The following is a 23,283-nucleotide window of genomic DNA, read 5'->3' on the forward strand; positions in this document are numbered from 1 at the left end:
TCGGAGGAAAGTGACATTACCTCTTCAACCACCGGGTTACTGGCTCCGGTGTCATCCTGTTGATGAACAAGTGTTGGTAATGCGGACAGAAATAAACAATAAACGTAACAAAGAGCTTACAGGTTCAGGGGTTACCTCTGACTCGGAGCTGTCGCTTAGTTGCATCAGCTCCGAAGCAGTTGGCCTACTTCCCTTCTTACGGGGAGCGGCTTTCTTTGCTTTTCTGGCCTTCTTGGCCGCCTCATGGTCATATTTGACCCGCCAGAACTTGTCATTAGCCTGAAAAATACAATGATGGTTTCTTAAAACGATTCAGATGAAAGTTATATATGGAAGAAGATAAGATGTTCGGATCAGCGGCTTACCGCTGGGGCTGGGTTGGTCTTGCAGAAGGGGGCTAACCCGGTCCTCCCGCAGTCTGCCAGGCTCTCGTTCAAAAGAGCCTTGGTCATATCCTCTGCAACATCTTCAGGAAGATCGTTGCGGCTGTGTCTCTGGGGGTCATCCTTTCAGCCCGTGTACTCGCACATTAAGCCGGGCCGGCTGCTCAATGGGATCACCCGCCAGGAAATCCAGACCCGGACCAGATCGATTCCGTTGAGACCATTGCCCAGGAGAGCCTTGATCTTGTTTATGGTGGGGAGCAGAGGTTGGCGCTCCGCTTGAGTCAGCTTGTCTGACAGTGGGTGTGTTGGCTCCAAACGCGAGGGGCGAAAGCCGGGCAATGGACTCTCATCAACCGGCGATGTGTCTTGGCAGTAGAACCACGTCAGATTCTAGTCTTTGGGGTGGCTTGGCGGCTCTGCGTAAGGGAAAAGTCAGTCCCTCCGCCGCTAAATGGAGATGCCACCTAGCTCCAAACTTGGCCCATTGGCACACTCATTCTGACGGTTTAAGTAGAAAAGCTCTCTGAAGAGCAGCAGACTGGGCTCCTCTCCAAGATAGACCTCGCAGAACACTTGGAAGTTGCAGATATTGGACACCGAGTTGGGTCCTATGTCTTGTGGCCGCAGGTCAAAGAAGTTCACACGTCTCTAAAAAACTTTGAGCCGGGCGGTGCGAAGCCCCGGCTCATGTGATCCGCAAAAATGACCACCTCCCCGTCCCTCGGGTGTGGTCTCTCCTCTGATGGGTCGGGGGCACGGTAGGACATGACGTCCTTCTTGGGCAGATAGCCTGACTTGACAAAATCTGCTAAGGTCTCGTTGGTGACATTGGACCTCATCCAATTGCAAGTGATGGAGGCCTTAGGAGGGGACTAATGACATATATCTAAGTGCGCCAGGTTATTTAAGCCGCCCAAGGTATTGAGAGTAACTCGATTGTCTACGGCCTTATCACTGATGAGCCAGAAAATTCTATGGCGCATGGTATTCTTTGAGTCGGAAGGTTCTATGGCGCGTGGTTTCTTTAAGCCGGAAATGTAAACCGCCATGAATCAATGAGTGTAGTTTTTACTAAGTGTGGTGAAAACAGGTTTCACACATTGCAGTAAATATTTTGGATCAAAATGGTCGGTCAAAAGGAAATTTTCTAGACCTAAAAAACAGACGCAGGGGAGTTCTTGAGCTCGAATGAGGCCTTTATGCAGTGAAAAGAGGTCTACTTGCGTGGGAAATGGGTGCTAAAACATCTACCGCAGTGGTTCTATACAGAGCTAAGATCAGAAAAGGGCAGTAAAAATGAAAACTACCGGAGCTTGTGGGCGACGGCGAAGAACACGAAGAACGCGGACAAACCCTACGGCAGATCTGTTCTACAGGGCAAGCAGGACTTACAGGGGCTGGAGAGTCGCGGAGGTCGTCGTGTTTCTCTGGTCAAATCAGGGTGATGCAGCGGCCTGAGTTGGTGACGGCGAGAAGACCCGCGGCGGCGGCAGCAGCAGAGCTCGAGCAGGGGAGCAGTGGCGCGAGGAAGAAGACGAAGAAGAGAGGAGTGGCTGAAGGCCCGTCGGGCCGGCCTATTTATAAGGGCGAGCTCATAAGTGGGCGCAAGAAACGAGGAGACCACGGCGTGGTTATCTCCCCATGAAGCACCTCGATTTTCGGGATGGCAGTAAAGATAAGATCCGTTGCGGATCTGGTGGAGTAAAAAACGGGCTTAATGGAAGATGACGTCACGAAGGATTACCCGGAGTTCAGAGAATGACGTCACGCCGGGTTATGGCCTTCACACAATGGTAAGCCGGAGATTTTTTCTGTCGAAAGAATTGAAGATTGACATGAGCCGGCTCAAATCAATCTGGGGCCTAATGTTGAGGATATAGACCTTAGAGTCACCCGCCAGGAGGGGCCGGGTTACTCATATGGTCATTACCAGAAGCCCGGCGCCAAGCTTGAAGACGGTGGGCCAAAGATGGGCTTAAGACCCGGATATGGCTTAAGGCCCGTAGTTGCAATCATTATCATGGTAGAACTTGTAGTGTAAGGCAAGAATAGTTGAGAGTCCGAGCCGGACACTCTTATGAGCCGGCCGGGACTCTGAGAGCTGCTGGGCGTCAGCCTCCCTATATAAAGGGACGACCCGGCAGCGGTTTTAGAGACAAGGAAGATCTCGTCGAGAGCCAGGCATAGCAGTTTAGCTCCCTGGTCATCGAAACCCTAATCAATACCACCTCAACTGGACGTAGGCTTTTACCTTCACCGTAAGGGGCTGAACCAGTATAAACCCTCGTGTTCCTTGTCCCGCTTAACCCCTTCAAGCTTCCTAGCTGCGATGGCTCCACGACTAAGTCCTAGCTCAAGGACATCTGCCGTGACAATTCCACGACAAATGGGTCCTTGATAGTGGATGTACCGATCACATGACCGGAGACAAGGATATGTTTCGTGAGCTTGCTGAAAACGACGGCCCTCGAAAGTATGTCACTTTTGGTGATAACTCAAAGGGTAAGGTGGTTGGCCTTGGTAAGGTGGTCATCTCACATGATAGCTCCATACAAAATGTTATTCTCGTTGAATCTCTTGGCTACAATTTACTTTCTGTATCTAGACTTGCTGACTTTGGTTTTAATGTCCTATTTACTGAAGTAGATTGCCAAGTGTTTCGTAGAGATAACCACAATATGGTCTTTACCGGTATACGTAGAGGTGATCTTTACATTGTTGATTTCACTAAAAAGGCTCAACCTAGAACTTGCCTAATTGCTAAATCTTCTAAAGGTTGGTTGTGGCATAGAAGGTTAGGTCATGTGGACATGCAAAATCTTGACAAGCTTATTAAAGGTGATCACATCCTTGGAGTCAAACATGTTATATTTGACAAGGATAGATTGTGTAGTTCTTGTCAAGCAGGAAAACAAGTTGGAGGAAGTCACCCCGTGAAGAACATCATGACCACGAGAAGACCGCTCGAGCTACTTCATATGGATCTCTTTGGTCCCAATGCATACAAGAGTCTCGGTGGAAACTCATTTGGTCTAGTTATAGTCGATGATTTTTCAAGATTTACGTGGGTGTTCTTTCTTGATGATAAATCGCAGGTCCAAAAGATCTTCAAGAACTTCGCTAGGAAGGCCCAAAATCAATTTGAAGTGAAGATCAAGAAGGTTCGAAGCGACAATGGAACAGAGTTCAAGAACGCAAATGTGAATACCTTTCTTGATGAAGAAGGGATGTACACACCTAAAAAAATGGAGTTGTTGAGAGGAAGAACCGGACTCTTATTGAGATGGCGAGAATGATGCTTGATGAGTACAAGACGCCAAAACACTTTTGGGTGGAAGTGGTTGAGACAGCTTGTCATGCAATAAATCGCTTGCATCTTCACAAGCTACTCAACAAGACGGCATACGAGCTTCTCACCGGTAACAAACCCCAAGTTGGATACTTTCGGGTATTCGGATCAAAGTGCTATATTCTTGATAAGCATCGTCGTTCTAAATTTGCTCCTAAATCTCATGAGGGTTTCCTACTTGGTTATGGGTCAAACTCTCACACTTACCGTGTCTAGAACAGTTTCACCCGAAAGGTTGAAGAGACGGTAGATGTGAAGTTTGATGAATCTAACGGCTCGCAAGTAGAGCAATTACCAATTGATGTAGGAGACAAAGACCCCTCGGAAGCAATCCAAGACTTGTCTATTGGCAAGATTCGTCCAACGGAGGTGAAGGAGAGTACCTCGTCCGTCCAAGTGGAAGCTTCTACCTCACGACAAGGTGAACCAAGGGTTGACATGGAAGCATCCACAAGTGGGACACGCCAAGATGAAGAGAACGAGGAAGTACACCAAGATGAACCTCATCAACCTCCTTCTCCACCTAGACAAGAGAACGACAACGTCAACAATGAAGAAGGCCAAGAAGAAGAACAAGATGATGAAGAAGATGTTCCACCCTGACCCAAGCAAAAGCTCTCACGAGTTCGAGAAAGAGTCTCAAGAGACCATCCCATTGAACAAATCTTCAATGATATCCAAACCGGGAGAATCACTCGCTCTAAAACTCGTTTGGCTAATTTTTCTGAACATTATTCATTCATCTCTAGCATTGAACCTATGAAGGTTGAAGAAGCATTAGAAGATCTGGAATGGATAAATGCCATGCATGAAGAGCTACACAACTTTGAGAGAAACCAAGTGTGGACATTGGTCGAGAAGCCCGACAACAACCACAACATCATTGGTACTAAATGGGTGTTTCGCAACAAGCAAGACGAAGATGGACAAGTCGTTCACAACAAAGCATGTCTCGTCGCCCACGGCTACACTCAAGTCAAAGGTATGGACTATGGTGAGACATATGCCCCCGTTGCTAGACTTGAGTCCATCCGCATCTTACTTGCCTATGCTAATCACCATGATATCACCTTATACCAAATGGACATTAAAAGTGCTTTTCTAAATGGTGAAATTGAGGAGGAAGTTTATGTTAAACAACCTCTCGGCTTTGTTAATCCTAAGAAACCCGACCATGTTTACAAACTTCACAAAGCTCCTAGAGCGTGGTATAAATGCTTGACCAAGTTCCTTATTGAAACAGGCTTTGAGGTTGGAAAGATTGATTCTACTCTTTTTACTAAAAGGGTTAATGATGAATTATTTGTGTGCCAAATTTATGTTGATGATATCATATTTGGTTCGACTAACCCCCATTTTAGTGAAAAGTTTGGGAAGCTAATGTCGGAGAAGTTTGAGATGTCTATGATGAGTGAACTCAAGTTCTGTCTTGGTTTGCAAATCAAGCAAACTAAGGAGGGAACCTTTGTTTCTCAAACAAAGTACACCAAGGACTTATTCAAGAAGTTCAACATGCAAGAATGCAAAGGTATGAATATACCCATGCCTACTAGTGGACATCTTGACTTGACCAAGGATGGCGAGCCAGTTGACCAAAAGGTGTATCACTCTATGATTGGTTCATTGTTATATCTATGTGCCTCCCGTCCCGATATTATGCTAAGTGTGTGCATGTGTGCACGATATCAAGCGCCCCCCAAAGAATGTCATCTTAAGGCTGTGAAAAGGATAGTGAGATACTTAATCCATACACCAAACTTTGGCATTTGGTATCCTAAGAGGTCTTCTTTTGATCTTGTTGGCTATTCTGACTCGGACTATGCCAGAGACAAGGTTGATAGGAAGTCCACTTCGAGTACTTGTCAATTTCTTGGTAGATCTCTTGTGTCTTGGTCCTCCAAGAAACAAAACTCGGTATCCTTATCCACCGCCGAATCGGAATACATTGCCGCCGGTTCATGTTGTGCTCAATTACTTTGGATGACCCAAACTCTTAAAGATTATGGCATACATGTGAAACATGTTCCATTGATTTGTGACAATGAAAGTGCTATTAAGATTGCTCACAATTCCGTGCAACATTCTCAAACTAAGCATATTGAAGTTCTTCATCATTTCATTCGAGATCATGTTGCTAAAGGGGACATTCATCTTAAGCATGTTCGTAACGATAAGCAATTGGCGGATATATTCACCAAACCGCTTGATGAGAAAGTATTTTGCCATTTGAGAGGTGAATTGAACACCATTGATGCTTCAAACTTGGAGTAGGAACTCCATTTGGATACATGCAAGGCATGAGCCTTTGACTAATCCTTGATATTTCTCTTATGTTGATGATCATATGTCTTGGATATATTTGCACCCTTGCATGCTATCTAACCCTTGTAGGTACTTGGATGAATCAAAATCTATGAGATTGCAAATCACTCACATCTTGAGCAATCTCTACATCACTAAGTATCTACAATATGGTGGTTGAAGACAAGGAAGCATGAAACCTTTCAACATATCCTTTGACAATTCCTCTATATCAAATTTCATTTGGTATCAAATTTCATGATTGTCATTTTGGATACACAAGTGCTCTTACTTGCAAGACTAACCCATGTAGGTAGATGAACTCAAACTACAAGCGATGCTCCCAACTCTTGATGTGCTACATCAACCTTGAGCATCCCACACAAGTTCAACTACATGATCAAGTTCAACACCACCACCCAAGGTATGTTATTCCATCTTGGAGAAGCTTTACCCCAAATCATGGGTCAAAGCAGCTCAACAAGATGTGAATACATCAAAATGCTTAAACGAAAAATGGTAACCCTAGTTTGAGCTTAAACGATGAGCATGAACTACGATCAAGTGTTCTCACTTGACTCCTCGGTCAATATACTCTAACATAGGTGACTTTGTCGCCGATCAATTCTAGATAAAGTTCTCTAGTGTCTCTCTGTGTTCTTGCATTTGTCTCTTGCATATTTGTTCCCCTTCTTTAATTAAAAAACTTCATTTTGATTTCTTTTCCTTTCTTTGTTCGTTTTTGCATTCCCTGCATCCAATTCATTGCAAATCCTTCAGTTAATTCCTTGCAAATCTTTGTGAGATCATATTTGCCTAGTGAGCTGAGATGACAAAATGTTCTCTCTGAGTTGAACTCGGCCACACCGGTTTGTCACTTTCGGTCAAACCAAACCATTTCGGTACCACCGAAGAAAACAACTCGGTGTAACCGATTTGAATGCTGAGAAGACAATTTGCCATTTGCATCCTGCATATTTGTTCCAGCTCCACTCAATGATTCTTGTCCTCTACCTGCATCACATTCTATATGCTGCTTTGATTTGTGACTCAAGGACCAAACCTATTTTGACTTACACTCCAGAAGATCCCTTCTTGGAAATTGATGTCAAAGGGGGAGAGAGAGATCACATCAAAGCTTAATCACAACAAAGGGGGAGAGTGCTTAGTCACATCAAGAGCCCCAGATGCTTGGTATTCAAGAGGAGAGAAGTCACATGTCTTTAAGAGGGGAAAGACATGTTAGTTCGTGTTATGATTATTGTGCTCTGATTTGTTTTGCTCTGACTTTCTTTACCCTATATTCTCCCACTATCCCACATAAGATTCAGGGGAAGAAAGACATCCTAGGGAAGAAAATCTTCGAATTCATTGCATATCTTTACCTTTGGGGACATGTCTATATCTAATAGGAGTACCTAGTACTCACTCTCTACATGTCATCCCAATCTTGGTACTCTTGTGGTTTGCTGTTCTTGCTCAGTTCAGTAGATGTTTCTGTGTTATCTAACCTTGTTTACTCAGGTTCATCTCTTCCAAAGCCAGCTCAAGATCACAAGGTAAGTATATCCATCACACTCATGTGCATGATGATCTCTTGCTGATGTACATATTGTTTGCAAGAAGGACTCATGAACATGAAGGTACACTTCCTATATTCACATCATTTGCTCTGATGCATATAGCCAAGATACATGTAACTCATTGCTTGCTCTGTCATGTTTATGCACTCACATGATCTTATATTCTATATTTACATGATTGCATACATGTAGGGGGGACCTATGCATGTTACATGTCCTTTCAAAGCTTTACTTGCTATTCTTTATATCTTTCTCTAAAGCTTTGATGTATGTTGTCATCAATTACCAAAAAGGGGGAGATTGAAAGCACAAGTGCTCCCTGGGTGATTTTGGTAATTAATGCCAACATATCTCTTGTTGGACTAATACTTTTATCTAGTATATTTTAGATGAGTTCAACAGTGGAGTGGCGTGGACAAGAGGATGTGGAACCCCTTCAAGATGCTATGGACGGAAGATTGGCAAAAGCTCAAAAGCTCAAGACTCTACATTTCCATTTTAGTGATCCAAGATCACATTGAGTCCATAGGAAAGCCAATACTATTAAAAGGGGATGAGGTGTTGCTTAATGGCTTGCTTGCTCAAAATGCTTAGTGATATGCTCCAAAAGCCCTCAACCACTTTCGCATATCCACATATGTCCCAAACCAAAAGTCAAACTCGGCCCCACCGATTTGATCTACCCGGCGCCACCGAGTTCACTTGACATAGCCACTGCCAGAAACCCTAATCAGTTCGGTCTCACCGATGGGATCTCGGTCTCACCGAGATGGGCTTGCAAACTCTCTGTTGCCTGTTGCAATTATTTCGGTCTCACCGAGATAAGCAATCGGTCCCACCGAGTTTGCCTGACCAACTCTCTATTTAGCTTATTACCAAAATCGGTCCCACCGAGTTTGTGTAATCGGTCCAACCGAGTTGAGGTTTTACCCTAACCCTAGCACATCGGTCCCACCGAGTTGATCATATCGGTCCCACCGAAAAGCCCAACGTTCACATTTTGAACTAAATCGGTCTGACCGAGTTTCTCGATTCGGTCTCACAGAGTTTGGTAAATTGTGTGTAACGGCTAGATTTTGTGTGGGGGCTATATATACGCCTCCATCCACTCTTCACTCATGGAGAGAGCCATCAGAACGTGCCTACACTTCCAGCATACATTTTCTGAGAGAGAACCACCTACTCATGTGTTGAGACCAAGATATTCCATTCCAACCACAAGAATCTTGATCTCTAGCCTTCCCCAAGTTGCTTTCCACTCAAATCATCTTTCCACCAAATCCAAATCTGTGAGAGAGAGAGTTGAGTGTTGGGGAGACTATCATTTGAAGCACAAGAGCAAGGAGTTCATTATCAACACACCATCTATTACCTTTTGGAGAGTGATGTCTCCTAGATTGGTTAGGTGTCACTTGGGAGCCTCCGCCAAGATTGTGGAGTTGAACCAAGGAGTTTGTAAGGGCAAGGAGATCGCCTACTTCGTGAAGATCTACCCGAGTGAGGCAAGTCCTTCGTGGGCGATGGCCATGGTGGGATAGACAAGGTTGCTTCTTTGTGGACCCTTCGTGGGTGGAGCCCTCCATGGACTCGCGCAACCATTACCCTTCGTGGGTTGAAGTCTCCATCAACGTGGATGTACGATAGCACCACCTATCGGAACCACGGAAAAAATCTTCATGTCTCCAATTGCGTTTGCGTACTCCAATCCCATCCCTTTACATTCTTGCAACTTGCATGCTTTACTTTCCGCTGCTCATATACTCTTGCCATGCTTGCTTGAAATGTATTTTGAATGTTTAAACTTGTGCTAAAACTCCACCTTAAGTTGAAGAAATTAAAAACTGCTACTTTTCTTTGTTGAGGGTCTAATCACCCCCCCCCCCTATAGACACCTCTTCTCGATCCTTTCATTAACCCTGTTGTAGTTAACATTGGCTTTCCATGTACTTACACAGGGCTACAATGGGCGATGTTGTTGTTTGTCGTCGAGGTTAGCTGCATCCCATGTCTTATACACCATCTATTCCTATATATAATTATTTTTAGAGATTCCAATATAGACTACATAAGGAGCAAAATGAGTGAATCTAGATTCTAATCTAAACTATATCTATAATTCTATATACATCCGTATGTAGTTCATATTGAAATCTGAAAAAAAAAAACTTGTACTTAGGAACATAGGTAGTTGTATTTTACATCATTTGTGCAATCTCAGTTTAGCTTCTAACATTTACTGGTTGCTTGTAGGTACATATATGAGCGGTACTGATCCACGCGTCAATTCCTTTTGCGTATGGGGCAATGAGATATTCATGAACAAGCGTCAAGTGAGGAAACTGAGAAAGATTGTTAGGCGAAAGAAATGGGTGATTGGAATTAAGCTCTTTATTTACACTTTGTCCAAGACAACAGTGAACTTTAGGATGGTAAGTAATGTATTGCTTTTTCCCCTGCCCACAACAAGTTACTCTATTAGACCTCAGTATCTGATATTTTCTCTTTTCAATGGTTTCCGAAGCTATTTATTGATGATTACCTTGCAAACTACATGACCGGAGTGGAGGCAACTACGGTTAAAGTATATAATTCATGCTACCATGATAATGGTCTAGAAGTCTTCTTGAAGGCAGTGAAGGATGGGTGGGCGATCTTGGTGCATATGGCATGCAGGAAGGCACATTATGGGCATTCCACTTCTTCAACACCATCGGCAGTCAAAATGATTTACACTTGTCTCTTCACCTTTACCGCCTGTAATTACTGAACATATTGTACTGGCAATTTTATTTATGGATTCGTTGTTGAACCATTGTGCTGAGAATTTGAATTGCACGTTTCATATTTCAAAATTTCCAATTCAAATAATAAATTATAGGCAAAAATAAAAATATACAGGAGCTAATAAAATAATGTGCACACGGTTAGAAAGAAAACAGCATGTGCGATGTAAAAAGAGAATAGACGGTCATGGAACTTTACAAACGGTTCTGGCAGTAAAAGCGCTTGTGATGGATAGCCCAATGCCACACCGTTTTCTTCATCAAATTGTGTGTGATGTAGTTGATAAAAGCAAATAGTTTACCAAGGCAGAGCGTGTGTGATAGTTACACCTTTCACACACGAGCCTATACATAAAACTGTGTGTGATGTACATACGAACGGAAACATTTTTCCTGGATTGACTATGTGGGATGTACATAAGAACGGAAACATATTCCTTGGATTGACTGTGTGTGATATACACACGAACGGAAATATTTTTCTGGGATTCACCGTGTGGGATGTACATACGAACGGAAATGATTGGGTTTCGATGCCTCGCCCGATCGCACACGAGCTCATTTTGCCCCAGCCTGTGTCCCAGGAGGGCCTATCCCCGACGATTTCTGGGTCGTGTGGGAAGGACCCCCCTATCACCGTCACTCACTAGGCGATGGTTCCAAATGCCATCGCGGAAAGGGGTTAAAGACCGTTTGTATAGCACCGATGCGTACCAGTGGGTGTTTAGGTCTATGTATAATGATCCTTCACCTCGGATAACCCAGTTAGTACAACATGGCAACATGTACAAGGATGTAGGGCCACTGATGGGATAACAACAAACCTATACTAAGCATATAGGATAACAGGATGGTACCAATAGCAGTTAACAAAGACAAGCTATGCAGAAGTATAGGATCTACCGATAAAGTTGTAACAGTAATACTACTCTAATGCAAGCGATAGAGAGAAAGGAATAGGCGACAATGGATCTTCGAAAGTAGACGTAGTCCATCACCGAATCAACATTGGTCTCGGGATCTACTAGAAAGAATTAATGTGATGGAAACAATAAATAACAGAGCAATCAAATGCATCACAGATGTATGTCACGGAAAAAATGTGTTAATGACATGCTCTAGTGCATACCTAAGCATTTTAAAAGAAGAGGGAAAATATCCGGGAATATTTTCCCAGCTCTAGTGATTTATGGGTATATTGATCTAGGTGGAAATGTTCAATGTTTGCTATGTGAGAGGTGTTTGACATGGGTGTGGATGGCATATTCAGATTCATTATATTTTTTGATCGACTTTGATATATAAATTATTTTCATCGGAGTTGCGGTTTATTTTCTATGAATTTCCAAAGTTTTAATGATTTTCTGAAATTTCTAGAATTTATTTTAAATTTGAATTATAACAGTAAAATGCTATGGTACACACTGTGGGTTAGCTATAGTGGATGACAGGTGGGTCCAGAGGACCCAGTTGACCAAGTCAATGTTTGACTAGTCCCTGTTACTATTCAGTGGGGCACATGTGTCATTGACATTGTTTAACATTTTCTTTTAAATGGATAATTAGAGGTGGGATACACGTGACATTGGGCCATTTGACTAATTAGGAGGGGGTTTAGCTAACAGGGGATTAGCCCCTAACTAACTGTTGAACATGTGTACATGTACGTAGGTCTGGGTTTCGTATGCAGTACCTGTAGTGTCTGTTTCCCTTTGTATGTACGTGTATCTTAGGAGACAAGATACCGGTCGCGCCCCTTGTATCTATATATATGTGCCTACTGCACGATCAATCAATTATTGATGCACCAAATCATTCTCTACATGGTATCAGTTTTTTAGGTTTTCCTCTTGCTTCCGCCACCGCCGCCGCCGCCGTCTGCGCGCCTCTCGCGCTGGCCGCTGCTCCCGATCCCCCCACCAGCCCCGCTGACCGCTGCCGCTCCCGATCCCATTCCCGACGCCAGCCTCGCTAACCGCTGCCGCTCCCGATCGCGTCCGATCGCACCTGTCTCGCTCTCCACGCCAGTGCATCGCCCGATCCCGCCGCCAGCCTCGCCAACTGTTGCCGCTCCCGATCCCGCCCGATTGCACCCGCCTCACTAGCCGCTGCCCGCCAGCGCCAGTGCATCGCCAGCGCCCGTCCACCCGATCGCCCCGCCCACTAGCGCTGCTTCCTGCCGCTAGCCTCGCCCGACCCGCCCCGCACGATCGCCAGTCAGGGCCGCCTCGCTCGACTTCCCATGCCGACATGACTTCCTCCAGCTCCTCCTCCTACAACCCCTTCGCCGGGCGGACCCCGCTGACATCCGTGACATCAACATCCACGAACATGTCCCCGTCGTCCTCGATGCCACCGACGCCACGTACTTCGCGTGGAAGACGTACTTCTCGTTGCTCTTCCACGAGAACAACCTCGTGGATCACGTTGACGGCTTCGTCGACTCCCGCGCCATGGTGGGCGACTCCGAGTGGACCGCGATCGACGCCATGCTCATCCGGTGGGTCTTCACCACCATCTCGAAGGGCCTGTTTCACACAGTCGTGAGCGATGGTGATGACGCCCGCGCCATGTGGGTCAAGCTCAACGGCCTCTTCACCGACAACAAGCTTCAGCGCCGCGTTTTTTTGCAGCAGGAATTTTTTGACTGTCATCAGGATGATCAGTCTATTGATGACTACTGCCGCCGCCTGAAGACGTTGGCGGATGAGCTCCGTGATATTGGGGCCAAGGTTGATGACGACCTCCTCCTCAGCACGCTCACCGCGGCCTTAACGAGGACTTCGGTAATGCCGCCTCCAACCTCTCCCTCAACCGGAGCCCTTCTTCCCCAAGTTCGTGGCATACTCGCGGTTGGAGGAGCGCCGGATGAAGGGGGTCAAGAAGCGTGTGCAGCACCACGCCCTCGCCGCCGGCACCTAGTGTGGTGCCCCTCCACCGGCCGCCCCGCCCGCGCCTGCGCCCCGCCACCAGCCGGCGGCCCCCGCGCCTCCGGGGTTTTACCCCCTCCCGCCCGCGCCTCCCGCCCCACCCGCTGCCCCCAGCAGCCGCAGCAGGGTGGCGGGCGCCGCGGCAACCGCCGCGGGGGCGGTCGCAAACAAGCACAAGGGGGGCCCTCGTCAGCAGCAGCAGCAGGCCACCCCGCCCTGGACTTACGGCACCAACCCATGGACGGGCGTCGTACACGCGTACTCGATGCCGGTTCCTCGGGCTCCCGCTTCGGGCATCCTTGGGCCTCGGCCGGCGAGCCACTAGGCGCTCTTCACTGTGCAGAACGTCACCCCTACAGCGGCTACGGCGCCGCGCCCGCCTACGGCACCTACGGCGCCGCTCCCACACCGGCCTATGGAGGGTTTCTCCCTCCCCAAGTGCCGCTGCCGTGGGACCTGGCCCTTCTCGCTGCTCTGCACTCCGCCCCATCACCGAGCTCCTACGGTGGCGGCGGTGACTGGTACATGGACTCGGGCGCCACCGCTCACATGACTGCTCATCCCGGTAACCTCACATCCGCCACTCCTGTTCATACTCCCACTCGCATCACCGTTGGTAACGGTTCCTCCATTCCCATTACACATGTCGGTCATATGTCTTTTCCTTCTACTTCTACTCCCATTAACATGTCTAATGTTCTTGTGTCTCCTAAATTAGTTACCAATCCTGTTTCTGTTCGTCGCCTTGCTCGTGAGAACCCTATCACTGTTGAATTTGACGATATCGGCTTTTCTGTGAAGGACACCCGTACACGGATGGTACTACACCGATGTGACAGCCCGGACGAGCTTTACCCGGTGCATCCCTTCGGCGCCACCACCACCCGTCGTCTCGCCGCCTTCGCTGCTAGTGTCGATCTTTGGCACGCCCACCTCGGCCATCCCAACTCCACCATTATGTGTCAGATTCTTTAGAGTTTTTCTTTCTCATGTAATAAGGTTGACGACCATTCTTGTGAGGCTTGTCGTCTTGGCAAGCACGTTCGTCTTCCCTTTAGACTACTGCAGGATGCTGCTAATGTGACAGTACGATCAGAGACCCTTCGAGAAACTGTGTGCGATGCCATAATCGCAAACGGTGTTGTATGAAAACCGTCAAAAAGGTGAAAACGTTTGCGATGGAGGATGCATCAAACACGGTTCAGATTTTAGTTGCGTGTGCGATCCAGGGCATAAGATTCAGTCCAATGAACTGTTTGCGATGAGGCGGAACAAAAGAAACAGGCAGCCTGATGAACGCGTGTGCGATATAGAGCATACGGTTCACTCGGATGAACTGTTTGTGATTAGGCCACACAAAAGAAACGGGCAGCCAGATGAAGGTGTGTGCGATATACAACATGCGGTTCACTCGGATGAGCTGTTTGTGATTAGTCAACACAAAAGAAACGGTCAGCCAGATCAAGGTGTGTGTGATTGAGGGCATACGCTTTAGAAGGATTAACTGTTTGCGATTAGGCAACAGAACAGAAACGGGTACGCCAGATCAAAGTGTCCGCGATTGATGGCATACACTTCACATGGATGAACTGTTTGTGATTAGCCACAACAGTTAGATAGATCAACATGTGTGCGCTAGATGGGCACACCCATTCTAATTAAAAGACGTGTGCTGACATTGCCTATTGCGGTGCACCCTATGGTGCAAACGCCATGTACGCGGCCGAGAAGGCATATGTGCCCACGTTACGCCTTCCGGAATAGTGCCGCACTTATAACCGTCAGTAAATTTTGAGCATGCTTCCCGTCACATTCCAAATTGCAAACCTGTTCACACCGATCAAAACCTAAATGGTTTCCCACTTAGGAGCGTATTACTACGCGGTTATAAATACTACTACTCCAAGATGACTGCACATTCCTCCTCAACTCCTCATCCAGAAAAAGTCAAAAAAAACAAGTCATTCATCATCGTTCCCTTGCGTCCGCCATGGCCAGCATGAGCTCTGGGTCGAGAGATTGCCACCAAGGAGAGGCGAGCCTGGAAGCGGGAGCATGAGAGATGTCCCGCCTCACCGCGATAGCAGCCAACATGTCCCGCCGCACGGCCGTAGCAGCAGAGAGGTCCCGTCGCGCCGCCGAATCAGTACGGAGGACCCGCCGCGCCGTCGATGCAGCAGACTGGTCCGACCGCGCCGCGGAAGCAGAACAGATGTCCCGCCGCGCCGCGAATGCAGCAGAGATGTCCTCCCTTGCCGCGGCGGCCTGGGAAAATGCCTCACGGGCAGGCGAGGACTCTTACAGGTGCATGCGTGCCCTCGTCCATAGGCAGATGGATCAGATCTGCAGGTGTGCGAGGTTGCAGGATGACCTGGAAGCCTCGTTTGAACAGTCTACCGACGTCATCCGGCAACTAAATAAGAGCAATGCGAAGCTCCGGGCCGAGCGCGATCTGCTGAGGGCGGAGATCGTCGGAAGTGCGGAGCAGCAGGAGCAGACCACTGCCTTGTTGAAGAGGACCAACGGCATCGTCGAGAAACTTAGGGCGAGAATAACAAGCTGCACATCGAGCGCAGAAGGTTGGTGGAGGAATCCGTGGATGCTCTCAAGCAGCATCTTGAGGACAAGAAAGAGCTCGTCGCCGCTCGCCACGCAGACTAGTTCCCGCGGCCTGCAGCAACGCATCAAGAAAGTAGAGATCAGCGAGCCAGATTGTTGTCTTCCTTCTTCTTTTGCCCTTGTGTATTTAGGGCGTTGCCGCATGTGGCTTTTTTAATTATGTTTCTAAATATGTAAGACAATTATTATCCACTGTCATCGTCCTTATATTCATCATGCTTGCTATAAGTCGCAGTGGATGCTATATAGGTCCGTCGGATCTTACATCAAGATCCGTGCAAAACTTTCTTTTCAGATTTTCATTATTCTCTCTTAAATCTCAGTCCAGTGAGACATATAGCCACGCCGTAGAACAGGTGCTCGTGCGCCATTAATGGAGACGTTGGGAGGGAGGTGCGCGGCGGGTAGCGGTCAAAGGGCTCTCCTCCCGATGAGCACGCATAGGGGTCTGATCGCACGCCTCCCGTACTCAAATAGCTACCCCGCACGGCACCTCCTAGCCAATAAAAAAAGGGGACGCGTGGCCGCACGTAATTGGTAAGTCGAACGCCCACGGTTTCAATAATACTTGTGTTTCCGATTTGTAACGTGACAGCACTTGTTCTAAAATGACTTTGTTGATTGTTAATGTGTGGGCCTTCGCAAATCGGACAGAAAAATTACCACAGCATGTTGGTGCCATGTCATGAGACCATGCCAAGTTTCATGATTTTTAGGCGTGTTTTGGAATTACAGGAATTAAAAAACTAAGTTTGTCAATCTTTCCGTCCGAGCCACGACGCCTAGATATTTGAATTTCACTCTCATCTCTTGCATGGGACCTAGAAATTCACCCAAGGACACACATGTGATTTTTCAAACAACTTTGGTGCACTGGAGCATGTGCTTGTAGTTCAAATTTGAATTATGCACATTAAATGCCCAGAAACTCAATTAATGTATAAAAAGGCCAAAAGAACCCGAAATAATTCCAAAATTTAGCACGGTACTTCTATTTGGTCTAATCTGGCTGTGTAAAAAAAATAAGGCGAGAGAAGGCTGTGTACGTATGTCGTTTCGCACACGGAGGTGACACATTCCCTCTCGGAACCACGAGCCTTCTTGAGGGAAGCTCCAGTTTGCAAGAAGCTTACACCAAAGCTTGTCCCAATCCAGCCAAAAATATTACCGCAACATGTTGATGCCATGTCATGAGACCATGCCAAGTTTCATAATTTTCAGGCGTGTTTTGGAATTACAGGAATTGAAAAACCAAGTTTCACAATCTTTTCGGCCGAGCCACGACTCCCAGATGTTTGAATTTCACTCCCATCTCTTGCATGGGACCTAGAAATTCACCCAAGGACACACATGTGATTTTTCAAACAACTTTGGTGCACTGGAGCATGCTTGTAGTTCAAATTTGAATTATGCACATTAAATGCCTACAAACTCAATTAATGTATAAAAAAGGCGAAACGAGCTCGAAATAATTCCAAAATTTAGCACGGTACTTCTATTTGGTCTAATCAGGTTGTGTAAAAAAATAAGGCGGGAGAAGGCAGTGTACGTATGTCGTTTCGCACACGGGGGTGAGATGTTCCCTCTCGGAACCACGAGCCTTCTTGAGGGAAGCTCCGGTTTGCAAGAAGCTTACACCAAAGCTTGTCCCAATTTGGCCAAAAATATTACCGCAGCATGTTGGTGCCATGTCATGACACCATGCCAAGTTTCATGATTTTCAGGCGTGTTTTGGAATTACAGGAATTAAAAAATCAAGTTTCTCAATCTTTTCGGCCGAGCCACGACGCCCAGATGTTTGAATTTCACTCCCATCTCTTGCATGGGACATAGAAATTCACCCAAGGACACACATGTGATTTTTCAAACAACTTTGGTGCACGGGAGCATGTGCTTGTAGTCAAATTTGAATTATGCACATTAAATGCCCAGAAACTCAATTAATGTATAAAAAAAGGCGAAGCGAACCCGGAATAATTCCAAAATTTAGCACAGCACTTCTATTTGGTTTAATTTTGCTGTGTAAAAAAATTAAGACGGGAGAAGGCAATGTACGTATGTCATTTCGCACACGGGGGTGACACGTTCCCTCTCGGAACCACGAGCCTTCTTGAGGGAAGCTCCGGTTTGCAAGAAGCTTACACCAAAGCTTGCCCCAATTCGCCCAAAAAAATTACCACAGCATGTTGGTTCCATGTCATGACACCATGCCAAGTTTCATGATTTTCAGGCGTGTTTTGGAATTACAGGAATTAAAAATCAAGTTTCTCAATCTTTCCGGCCGAGCCACGACGCCCAGATGTTTGAATTTCACTCCCATCTCTTGCATGTGACCTAGAAATTCACCCAAGGACACACATGTGATTTTTCAAACAACTTTGGTGCACTGGAGCCTGTGCTTGTAGTTCAAATTTGAATTATGCACATTAAATGCCCAGAAACTCAATTAATGTATAAAAAAGGAGAAACGAGCCTGGAATAATTCCAAAATTTAGCACGGTACTTCTATTTGGTCTAATCTGGATGTGCAAAAAAATTAAGGCGGGAGAAGGCAGTGTACATATGTCGTTTCGCACACGGAGGTGACACGTTCCCTCTCGGAACCACGAGCCTTCTTGAGGGAAGCTCCGGTTTGCAAGAACCTTGCACCAAAGCTTGTCCTAATTCAGCCAAAAAAATTACCCAGCATGTTTGTGCCATGTCATGAGACCATGCCAAGTTTCATGATTTTCAGACGTGTTTTGGAATTACAGGAATTAAAAAACAAAGTTTCTCAATCTTTCCGGCGGAGCCACGACGCCCAGATGTTTAAATTTCACTCCCATCTCTTGTATGAGACCGAGAAATTCACCCAAGGACACACATGTGATTTTTCAAACAACTATGGTGCACTGGAGCACGTGCTTGTAGTTCAAATTTGAATTATGCACATTAAATGCCCAAAAACTCAATTAATGCATAAAAATGTCAAACGAACCCGGAATAATTCCAAATTTAAACACGACACTTATGTACGAGTTGCATGTTCAGTGTACGTAAATGTTCTAGCAATTCAAACACCATCCTTTCCCTCCGTAACACCATTTTGTCTTTCAAAACATAATGAAAAAATTAGGTATACCACAAACAGTTTACTAGAAAGAATCATGTGGGATGCGATATAAAATATCTTGGCGCACCGTCTTGCGCGCCAGTTTCTCGCGGAAATATCTATCTCCCCGCCCCCTCCCTCCTACCAAAAGCCACATTTCCACTGTTCCTCCTTGCTTTCCAAGTTCAAACCTTCACTACTGCTTACTGGCAGCTCAGCCTCCTCGTCAGCGACCCTTCTTCTTGCAGCGTCGCCTCCTCGCCGGCTACCCTTCTTCTTGCAGCGCCGCCTCCTCACCGGCGACCCTTCTTCTTGTAGTGTCGCCTCCTCGTCAGCGACCCTTCTTGCTGCGCGGCCTCCTCGCCGCCGACCCTTCTTCTTGCTGTGCGGCCTCGTCGATATGGTTAGGTAATCCACACCCCACCACACCATCCTCCTCCTTTCCCGTCCCACATGCCCCGACTGACAGAGCGACACCTTCCACCGAAATCACTGCCCCTCCTCCAATTAAGCGCCGCCCACAGCCATTTTACGCGCAGTATAATGTGGAGCTGAGTAGCATGCGGCCGCACGCGCGAACGACGTCGCTATGGCTGACATGCGTGTCGACTGCCACATCTTGGAGGAGCACCTCGTCTTCGAGGCCACCGTCGACACCGCCGCACGGTTGTCTACTTTAAAATACAGTTCGTGATGTTTTCTCGAGGCCACCGCCAGCGCCTTCTAGTGATTTGTCCTCTGTAATGTTAATATGCAATCTGATGTTCAGTTAACAGTTTGGTCCTCTGAAATGTAATGTTCAGTTAACACTTTGGTCCAACAATTGCTACATTTCGTAGTACTGTTCTCAAGCATTCTTTGTTTTGTTAACTGTCTTATCTTCTAGTACATGTTTCTATTCTGCAATGTCGTGCTCATTTAACTATTTTGGTTCATTTGGTCTGCTGTCCATTTAACTGTTTGGTTCAGTTCTACAATTTGATTTTCATTTGATGTGGGTACAATTTTGTATTGTTATGCATGTGACACCAATCGAGTTTGGCTGTACTCAATACATATTCTACTGATAGTATGGCAACTCTCAGTTAACCTGATCAAGATCTTCCTTATGTGTGTTGTAGGGAAACAATGGGAGACACTGCGGTTTACCATCGAGGTTCGTTCAAGCAGGGTCCTTTGGCTAATAGCACATTATTGTGCAGTTGCAGGAATAGTTCTAATATTTAGGTTTCTTACAATTTGGTCTTGCACATGTAGGTCCTGCTGTCAGAGGCTTAGACCCACTGTTCGACCCATTTTGCATATGGGGAAATGAGATGTCCATGAATATCAGTCAAGTCAAGAAACTCAGAAAGATTGTTAGGATGAAGAAACTTGCAACGAATAACAGCAAGATCTTTGTTTGCACAATGAACAAGACATCAGTCAACTATAGGATGGTACCAACTCTTTTACCTTGTTTTTACCCCTTGCGCCATTCCAAAATTTACAACCGCGATTTATGCATAGCTTTCTTTTCAGTACTTTCAAAGCAGTTCACCGATGATTACCTGTCAAACCACCTGCGTGGTCAAGTGGCGAGGAAGGTATTCATTCAACACCCACGGTACAAAATTGAAGTCTTGCTGAAGAGGACGAAGGTTGGGCGGGCAATTATCCATAGCCACTGGCCTAAAGTTGTAAGGACATTCAACATCACCGAAAGCTCAATATTTGCCTTCCGCTTCTGTAGTTTCCCACATGAGATTCATATGTCTATTTACCGTGTATGATGCTACTTTCCAAAGGTTTTTGATGCTGCATGTGAAACTTGGTGCTATTGTGTAATGGCGTAACTGGGTGCCGAAGCTATCTGATGTAATTCGATTATGAAATCCTGGTTGCTTTTATACGGATATGAAATATCTGGCGTGTTTTATAAGAAATATCAGTTTGATTAGTACATGGATTATCAATAATAGGCTAATTACCCTTCTTATTGGGGTTTTCTATTGCAAACGGTTACTCAGACAGCACCGTGGGCGATGAACTCAAACAACCCGCACGGTTTATAAAAAGTAGGCGTGTTCGATCAACTAATAATCACATACGGCTTTCGGCAGCGAACTTTTTGCGTTAGGCCACCTTGCACACACGTTTCCACACAAAGAACTGTGTGGGATGTACATACCTACGGAAATGATTTTCTGGGATTCACCGTGTGGGATGTACATACCTACGGAAATGATTTCTGGGATTCACCGTGTCGGATGTACATACCTACGGAAATGATTTCTAGGATTCACCGTGTGGGATGTACATACCTACGGAAATGATTTCTGGGATTCACCGTGTGGGATGTACATACCTACGGAAATGATTTCTGGGATTCACCGTGTGGGATGTACATATCTACAGAAATGATTGGGTTTCCATGCCTCGCCCGATCGCACACGGCCCCAGCCTGGGTCCCACGAGGGCCTATCCCCGACGATTTCTGGGTCATGTGGGAAGGATCCCCCTATCGCCCACACTCACTTGGCGACGGTTCCAAATGTCGTCGCGGAAAGGGGTTTTAAACCGTTTGTTTAGGACGTCGTTGTACCAGTGGCGAGTCTACAAACATTTCCACTTTTTCGTTTCAGTTATTGCATAGTGATGTTTGGACGTCCCCGGTTGCGAGCAACACGGGTTACTTATACTATTTGGTGATATTGGATGATTTCTCTCATTATGTGTGGACATTTCCTCTCCGTCACAAGTCCGACGCTCTTGCCACACTCACCGCTTTTTATTCATATGTCACCACACAGTTCGGTCGTCCTATTCTTGCCTTGCAAACTGACAACGGAAAGGAGTTTGACAATGCCGCCGTCCGCAATCTTCTTGCGTCGCACGGCACCATCTTTCGCCTCACTTGCCCCTACATGTCACAGCAGAATGGTCGCGCCGAGAGCGTCATTCGCACTCTTAATGACTGTGTCCGCACATTGCTCTTCCACTCCTACGTGCCTCCCCGGTTCTGGCCGGACGCGCTCGTGACCGCCAACCTCCTCATAAACATTCGCCCGTGTCGTCCACGCTGGAACTACACTCCTCACCGGCTCCTCTTCGGTACGGTTCCATCTTATGATGGTCTTCGCATTTTCGGGTGTCTCTGTTATCCTAGCACCGCGTCCACTGCACCTCACAAACTCGCTCCCCGGTCGCTTCCTTGCATCTTCCTTGGTTATCCTCCGAATACCAAAGGTTACCGGTGCTATGATCCAGTGTCCCACCGCGTTTTCACCTCGTGACACGTGTACTTTGATGAGCTGGTGTTCCCGTTTCAGCAGGTACCGTCACCCTCGGCGTCCCCCGCGGCGCGGTTCGCCCCTGCCTCCACCTCTGGCGAACCGCCCCGCCGTGACCGGGCTTAGCCTTGCCCGCGCTCCCGGCGCCGGCGGCCCCCGCCGCCACAGCCCCCGCCGCCCGCGGCCCCTAGCGCCTCCTCAGCCGCACCCTCGGCTGCCCCTGGCGCCGCGGCCCCGCCGGCCGCCCCCGATGCCCCAGCCCCTTCGGCCACTCCGGAGACCGGCTCGAGCTCATCCTCGTCGGTCCCCCTCTCGGCTCCGCCGGCTGCCGCCGCAGCTCTCACCAGTGTGGTCACTCGGGCTCGGACTAGGACATTTCATCCTAGCACGCGCTACACCTCCGACGAGTACGCATGTGCCGCGTCCACCTCGGCCCCGTCCCCGCTCCCCACCTCCGTTCGCGCATCCCTTCAGGATCCGAGTTGGCTTGCTGCGATGTGTGAGGAGTTCGACGCCCTGCAGCGCAACCGTACGTGGCAGCTTGTCCTGCAGCCTCCCCGTGCCAACGTCATCACTGGCAAGTGGGTCTTCTGCCACAAGACTCGCCCCGACGGTTCCCTCGAGCGCTACAAGGCACGTTGGCTCATGTGCGGCTTTCACCAGCGCGCCGGCGTGGACTTCACCGACACCTTCTTCCCGGTTGTCAAACCGGGCACAATTCGCGCTATTCTCCAGCTCGCTGATTCTCGCGCCTGGCCCTTTCACCAGCTTGACGTGTCCAATGCTTTTCTTCATGGCCACCTCGACGAGCAGGTGTTCTGTCAGCAGCCTACTGGTTTCGTCGACACCGACCATCCGGACCACGTGTGCTTGCTCTCCCGTTCTCTCTATGGGTTGAAGTAGGCACCTCGGGCCTGGTACCAGCAGATCGCGGCCTTCCTTCAGCAGCAGGGGTTCCGGTCCACATGG

At 47.3% G+C, this 23,283-nt stretch overlaps 1 protein-coding gene across 1 annotated transcript in view; it reads left to right on the forward strand.

Annotated features, from left to right (window-relative positions):
• The window catches only part of LOC141022793 (uncharacterized), a 67,423-nt gene extending 44,993 nt beyond the window's left edge, over positions 1-22,430 (forward strand). Inside the window, exons 2-5 of the mRNA XM_073499058.1 lie at positions 12,620-13,897; positions 14,051-14,151; positions 21,835-22,135; positions 22,357-22,430. Coding sequence (XP_073355159.1) covers positions 12,620-13,897; positions 14,051-14,151; positions 21,835-22,135; positions 22,357-22,430 — 1,754 coding nt within the window. The remainder of the gene's footprint in view (positions 1-12,619; positions 13,898-14,050; positions 14,152-21,834; positions 22,136-22,356) is intronic.
• The last annotated feature ends 853 nt before the right edge of the window (positions 22,431-23,283 follow it).

The sequence above is a fragment of the Aegilops tauschii genome, chromosome 5 (genome assembly GCF_002575655.3).
Source record: "Aegilops tauschii subsp. strangulata cultivar AL8/78 chromosome 5, Aet v6.0, whole genome shotgun sequence".
Taxonomy (NCBI): domain Eukaryota; kingdom Viridiplantae; phylum Streptophyta; class Magnoliopsida; order Poales; family Poaceae; genus Aegilops; species Aegilops tauschii.